Source organism: Buceros rhinoceros, unplaced genomic scaffold (genome assembly GCF_000710305.1).
Source record: "Buceros rhinoceros silvestris isolate BGI_N320 unplaced genomic scaffold, ASM71030v1 scaffold17886, whole genome shotgun sequence".
Lineage (NCBI taxonomy): Eukaryota > Metazoa > Chordata > Aves > Bucerotiformes > Bucerotidae > Buceros > Buceros rhinoceros.
In genome coordinates this window covers 19,592-26,656 of record NW_010419499.1, presented here as the reverse complement: position 1 = coordinate 26,656, position 7,065 = coordinate 19,592, and the positions used below count along the sequence as shown (strand labels likewise).

The following is a 7,065-nucleotide window of genomic DNA, read 5'->3' as shown; positions in this document are numbered from 1 at the left end:
ACTGTTGTTTTGGGTTTCTTGTAGGCTTTTCAAGACTACCTGTGTACCTCTAAAGGCCCGAAGCTTCAGTGCTTCAAAATGAGAATGGAAATTTCTGTTGTCTGTTACTTGTGCTTAGAACTCCATTGTTGGCCAGCAACTGCCAATTATTTTGAGTGTTACACCTCTGTACATCACACATATTCAGGAAGTGTTAGAAAAACATCAAAGAAATTATTCATTTAGATTATTATAAAAGCATTGTAGGAAAACATGATGTATTGATGATGGATCTCCAGTCACCAGTGTTACATTTGGGCTTGCATTTGAAGTGAGAAGTGATGCAAAGGCTTTTGCTCCCACAAATGAAATTCTTTAAATTATTATCTTTTATTGCATATTTTTAGATACCGTTGTTATTCTACAGAGGTTTTAACTGTCGTTTATTTGGGGTACTCTGTTGCTGCACTTCATCCCCTGCCTCCTGGGAAAAGGAGAGCTGTCTAGAAACTCACAAAGTTCAATTGCTGCCCGGTTTTCTTTGAGAATTCTTGTGGTGATCTGACTTCCAGAGTACGATGTTCATTTGTCACATACGAAAAATAAGTTTTGTAAGAGATCCCCTGCCGTGGGTGTAGATGGGAAGTTTCAGCTGGCTCTTGTTGTCAGTAGAAACCCCTTTTCTTTAAAATGGGTCCACATCAATACTGCAGTGGAGAGAACTTCATCGTGATTATTCAATGTAAGTTTATTATAGTATTTCTTAAATCACAGCCGGATAATTCACATATCTCAGTGTTGTTTAAACTTTCTCGTTTATCTTAAGAAATAGTGTGACAAGGCAGATGTAAGTACTGGATACAAGAGTATATCAGATATGACAGAGCGCAACCCTTCCTGTAAGCATATGTATTATTTAATGAATGCTAATGTCAGTGAAGAACTCTCTGCTTGCAAAGTAGCCAGGTAGTGGAACGGACCTCACTTCTGTTTTTGTTGTTGTGGTGGTGGTTGTTGTTTGCCTCTTTCCAGCAAAAGAAAGTGCTATTTAGAAAGAGGAAAAAAAGAAAGGTGTGTTTACTAAATATTCAAAGTAATAAAAAAAAACCAAACCACCACCAAAGCTTTTTTACCCTAAACCTGGCACTTTATATTTCTTTGAAGGTGTATGTTCTATTTTCTTGCCTATGAAAATTAAGAGACTTTCTTCGGAAAGATACAGAAAGCTAGTGAAGTTTATTAGTGCACGCAGGTATGCGTCCGTTTGTGCTCATCTGTTGTGCTGCTCTAGACGGCTGTTGTAAGTTGAGCTAACAAGTGAAAAGCTGACTGAAGTACCTATACTATGTGCCACCCACAACTGCACTGAGGTTGAGATAAGCAGGATTTAAATTTGGGACTTTGAGTAGCTAATGAATTACTTGAAAACCAGCTCTGTTAGTTTCCGAATTTCATTTCTCTTTGAACACAGCACTACATTCTCTGCAGTTAAGAATTCAACTGAGTAGTAATGTTGGAAAGGCTTTTGAAGCTTAGCAATAATAAATGTGTTACAGAGCTATGTCACGCACCACCTTCACTCAAAGGCTTTGTGAATCTTTACTTAGACTTCTGCTACTTTTTGATGACTGCTGTGATCATGAGCCATGAGCAAGAAAAGCATTCGTTGACTCAGACTGTATTTGTCTTCTAGCAGTCCTTGGGTATTGAAGCTCAGATAGAATCTTTTTGCTGTTGAATACAAGAATACTGAAATAGAAAGAGTCTTTTGTTGCTAATCACGTTACTGTGAATATAGGAGGTGCTTTACAAAAATGCTATAGAGCTGTTTATCGTAATCCTAAAAAGGACTTTTTAAATTCTGTTTAACTCCTTGTGTTTCACAAAAATTGCTTCCAACTTCTTGGATTTGTAGTGAGGTAAAGAGGAAGGAATTTAAGCCCTATTACAAGAGGAGTATTTTTGAATAATTGTGCAACTTATTTTTTCAGTCTGTTATTTCTAGCGTGTTGTAAATAACAGAGATATGCATGCTTTGTAGTAACTTCAGACTTTTCTACAAACTGTCCAGGATTTCACTGGGAGTAAATATGTTAACAGTTCCATTTTTATGCAGGTCAGATTAAGTGATGCCTATGTGGTAGCACAATGGGACTGTGTGCACAAAAGACCTGAACTAGCACGTTCCAGTGAAATATCATGTAGATATACCTGTGATATGTTAAGTGTTTTAATATAAGAATTTGTGATGTCATGATTCCCACTCTTGTGTTTAAGCCATTGTCTTTTGATATCTAGATCTAAAAATGTAATACAGTAATTCCTTTACATATGCAGCTGGGGAAGGAGGAAAAGTTGTTGTGATGGCTTAAAAGAAAATTTATTGTTTTTTTCTTTCTTACAGAAAATGCCAGAAGCCTCAGAAGACCATAATCATTGGAAGGCCTGTTGAATTCCATTTTTTGGCGATCTGGAACATCATCAGTCTGGCATGGCGCAGGGCAGTCAACAACTCGATGTGCAGGTACTCCATGATCTCCGACAACGTTTTCCTGAGATACCTGAAGGGGTGGTATCTCAGTGCATGCTTCAGGTATGGTGAAGATTTTTTAAGAGTCTGTGTATTTTATTTTTGTAGTGTGAAAATTCTTTTTAGTAGTATACATGGAACATAGATTTTTATTGTTCTGGCTTTATTTTGAGAGGACGAAAGACTCCAGAACTTGAATTTTTGTCCTTCCTTTTATATGCAAAGATTTTTATCATTGTTCACTTATGTTTGTGGGTGGGTTTTTTGCTGACTATTCTCCCTTGTCTATACAACCTGTGATTGTATGCATAGAGGTAACAAGGAAAGTGGCCAATGAGATGATTATTGATAATAGTTACATAAATAACATACGTATACACTGGAGGAGATTTAGCAAACAGTGATTCATTCTTCCAAGATAAGGAACTGGCTTTAGCTAGGTATCTAGGTTTTCTGTCTTCGTGGCATCTTTGGGCAGCCACAGCTGCCCAACGGTTTGTTTTTACTCCTCTGTTTCCAAGCCATGTGGCAGGTTTTTTTCTTTTCCCCCATGTTCTCCCCGTGTTCCCCCACCCCATTTCCTCCCCCTTTTCTTCTTTCCACCTTCATCTAAAGTCACAAATTGGAAGCGACAGTAAGTGACAACACATAATAATTTTACAAAGTCCTGGTTATCTAGGAATAACTTCTATTAATGGGAGGATTCAGGAGTGGAATAGAAACCTGTAAGACCTGGCTTGGCCTTTTGTGGTCATGGCTAAGGTGGGACCTAGTGTGCTAAACTGCTGCGTATGAAAGTAGCAAAGCTGTATTTGCATCCTAGCTGTCCCTGAGAGAAGAGTAGGTTTACTTACAACTGGCTGTAATTTTTGCATTGTGTGTCTTCTGAATGATACAAATACAAATTAATTGCTTTCGGACAAATGTAAAGCTGGGAAGGCCTTGCAATGTAAAGCTTTACTTATCCTGACAGTCATCTCTTCTGTTACTGTTAAGTACACGATTCTTTTGATGAATTATGTTTAAGTCATAGAAATCTTTAAACTGGTAAAATTAGAGAAACCCTAGTGCTTCAGAAGCATATGGTGTTTTGGATAGCTAGTTAACATTACATTGCAAATATCTGTCAATTTTTTTAAGTGTAGAATTTGTTTCCAAACCCACTTCATATTTGTTTAAAGAAACATGAGCTGGTTTCCCTTAACCTTTTGCAATACATGCTCTAGATTTAAGCCAGTGTAAATTTTGGACCTACCATGAAATCAAATATATTCCATAACCTGAGAAAATCAAATTAGGGCCTGTCCTTTTCACGTTCCCTCTACCTCCATCCTGATAAAGTGACCTAAGGAAGCTGAGGACTCGCTTTATGAAGCTCTGTTTAGATAGCAAGTGGCTGACGGTGGCAGGAAACTTTTGAGACTGCTGTCCTGGCACTGTGGTGCTGACTATTATTGCAAGATCTGGTTCCTACATGTTCTGGGTTTAAATTTTTCTGTGATATATCTGGATGTTCCCATTGGAATGGGAGCTTGGCATGAAGGGGAAGTATCTATAGAGTGAGAGCCATACATAATTAAATGCTGGACTCTTGTTTAGTGATAAGTCTTAATCTGAGAAGATGCTGGATATGTATGTTCGACTGGTAGTGAAATCATACGAAGTTTTGGGGAAGTCATCTTCACTTCAGTATTAAGACTGACTAGGTATTAGTCTTTTAGAAAAGAAATGTAACTGTCTTTTCAACCAATGGATAGGCTGTTGAAAATTGTATTGCAAGGCCACATGAGTATGAATACATATACAAACTTTATGTAGTGATAGTGTTTAAAATAGAAGTGAAACCATTATAAATTTATTAATTTATATGGCCCAGAATGGTAATCTTCGTGCACTAAGGAAGGCAGGGGCGTATGCGTGCGGATATATAAATATGTACACACTTGTTCTGGTAGCAGGTGCTGTATCTCCTAGAAGGAACCAGTCTTGGATCACATGTAACAAAGTTAGAATGCTGAGGGCCAGATGCAGATGAACTTTACTGAAAGTGAGATTTTTTCTTTAACTGATGTTTCAGTTAAAAACTGAACCATAACTGATACAGGCTGTAGTATGAGAAACCAGGGAGAAAAAAAAAAATCCACAATCTGGAATGCTTCTAGTGATCTTACTCTTTCAGAAAAGCTATCATTTGTGTTCTTTTAACAAGACTAGGTTAAGCTAAAATGAGTGGAGAAGGGAAGAAGGGAAGGGGAATTCCCCATTATACTTTTGGTTTGCTTCATAATTGATTGTCTGTATAGTTTCAGCTGCTGACACCACAAAACAAATAAGACATTTATAGGGTTTATTTGGTTTCCTCACTGATGTATGAATAAACTTTTTTTTAAACTTGAGCCTGAGGTTCTTAAAGGCAGTTGAAATTACGTTAGAATTATAAAGTGCTTTATGGAATTGCCAGCTCTTTTTCAAGCAATACTTATTCTGATTTAATTTTTAGGGCGCTATATTCTGTTGTACCCAGAGAAGCTGGTTTATGAAGTTGGGCTTTTATACTTTCAGGTAGAAAGAAATACTCAGGTAAACAGTAAAATAAAGGTGAAAACAGTAAACACTCAGGTAAACCTTAAAATGTCACCTGCATTTTGTTTCGACTTTCCAGAGTTTGCAATTTTGATCTAGTTTAATTTGTGTTGCACACCTGTTCCTTGCAGAAGATGGCAAGAGTTCCAACTATTGCTTTACCCAAAACTGGACTTGATTTTTTTAATATGTCATACTGTATCTAGTGTTACCAGAGCATTTTTGCTAGATGCAATGTGAGCTATGTACTACTTGCATACTATGACTTAGTAGGTGTTAACCTTTATTTCAAAATTTGTGTCTGTGAAATGTTATCCCTAGTTTTGTTTAAGCTAGGCTTGATTGTGGCTGCAGTGCAACACTTGTTGAATGCTGAGCAGTGGCTTTTTCTTTTGCTGTTCGATAATAACAGGTGTCCATTCTTATTCCTAGAACAACAACAACCTAGATGCCTGTTGTCGAGCCCTCGCACAGGAGAGCAACAAATATTTATATATGGAGTACCATAGCCCTGATGACACCAGAATGAATAGAAATAGCCTTTTGCACATTAATCTGGGTATTCATCCTCATACCAGCTATCACGCAGGGGATGGAGCTCAACTTAATGGTGGTCGTACACTGGTACACAGTTCAAGCGATGGACATATTGATCCACAACGCACGGCAGGTAAACAGCTGATATGCTTAGTTCAGGAACCACATTCTGCTCCCGCTGTTGTGGCAGCTTCTCCTAGTTACAATCCATTTTTCATGAATGACCAGAATAGAAATGCAGCTACTCCTCCTCCACAGCCACCTCCACAGCCATCTTCCATACAACCAGGAATGAACACGTCTGCTATGCAAGGCCCTCCTCCCACGTATATGCACATACCTCGGTACAGTACAAATCCCATTACTGTTACAGTATCACAAAACCTCCCCTCTGGACAGAGTGTACCCAGAGCTCTACAAATTCTTCCACAGATTCCAAGCAATCTTTATGGGACTCCTGGCTCTATTTATATACGACAGACATCTCAGAGTTCTTCAGGACGACAGACTCCTCAGAATACACAGTGGCATTCGCCGCCACAGGGCCCAGTTCCACATTATACTCCCCGTCCTCTACCTGTGTATCCACATCAACAGAACTACCAACCTTCTCAGTATTCTCCTAAACAACCCCAGATCCCTCAGTCAGCTTTTCGATCACCACCGGCATCCCAGTGTCCCTCGCCCTTTGGCTCTCCTCAACACCAAGTTCAGCCTCCTCAGCTGGGTCATCAGAGTTCACATGTTTTCATGCCTCCTAGTCCTTCAACTGTCGCACCCCATCCATATCAGCAAGCATCCCAGACTTTTCAAAAACAAGGCGGTCACTCTGTATCGTATCTTCCTCCTTTTGCTGGACCTAGTCTATCCAAAGGTTCCATGAATAAAATAGAAATTACAGTTGAGCCACCGCAAAGACCTGGGGCTGCAATGAACAGAAGTCCTTCACCAATAAGTAATCAGCCATCTCAACGAAACCAGCATCCACTGTATACAGCCACTACTCCTCCTTCAAGCTCTCCATCAAGAGGTATGTCAGGTCAACCCAAACCTCCATTTAGTGTTAATCCAGTATATATTACCTACACTCAACCAACTGGACCTACAGGTGCACCAACACAGTCTCCTCGGGTAATGGTATCTCAGCCAAACCCAACCATTTTTAAAATCACAGTAGGTCGTGCACCGACTGAGAATCTTTTAAATTTAGTGGACCAAGAAGAGCGTTCTGCAGCTCCAGAACCTATTCAGCCTATTTCTGTAATCCCAGGATCTGGAGGAGAGAAAGGAAGCCATAAGTATCAGAGAAGTTCTAGTTCTGGATCAGACGACTATGCTTACACTCAAGGTAAATGTTTTATCCTTCTAATTGTATTACTGTAAAATGCGTTTTCAGCTTGATTTTGCTCCTTAGCAAATGAAACTTTTTGAACGTG

At 39.1% G+C, this 7,065-nt stretch overlaps 1 protein-coding gene across 1 annotated transcript in view; it reads left to right on the top strand.

Annotated features, from left to right (window-relative positions):
* The first annotated feature begins 2,470 nt into the window (after window positions 1-2,470).
* The window catches only part of TAB3 (TGF-beta activated kinase 1/MAP3K7 binding protein 3), a 15,997-nt gene continuing 11,402 nt past the window's right edge, over window positions 2,471-7,065 (top strand). Inside the window, exons 1-2 of the mRNA XM_010138956.1 lie at window positions 2,471-2,572; window positions 5,525-6,977. Of these exons, the coding sequence (XP_010137258.1) occupies window positions 2,471-2,572; window positions 5,525-6,977 (1,555 nt within the window). The remainder of the gene's footprint in view (window positions 2,573-5,524; window positions 6,978-7,065) is intronic.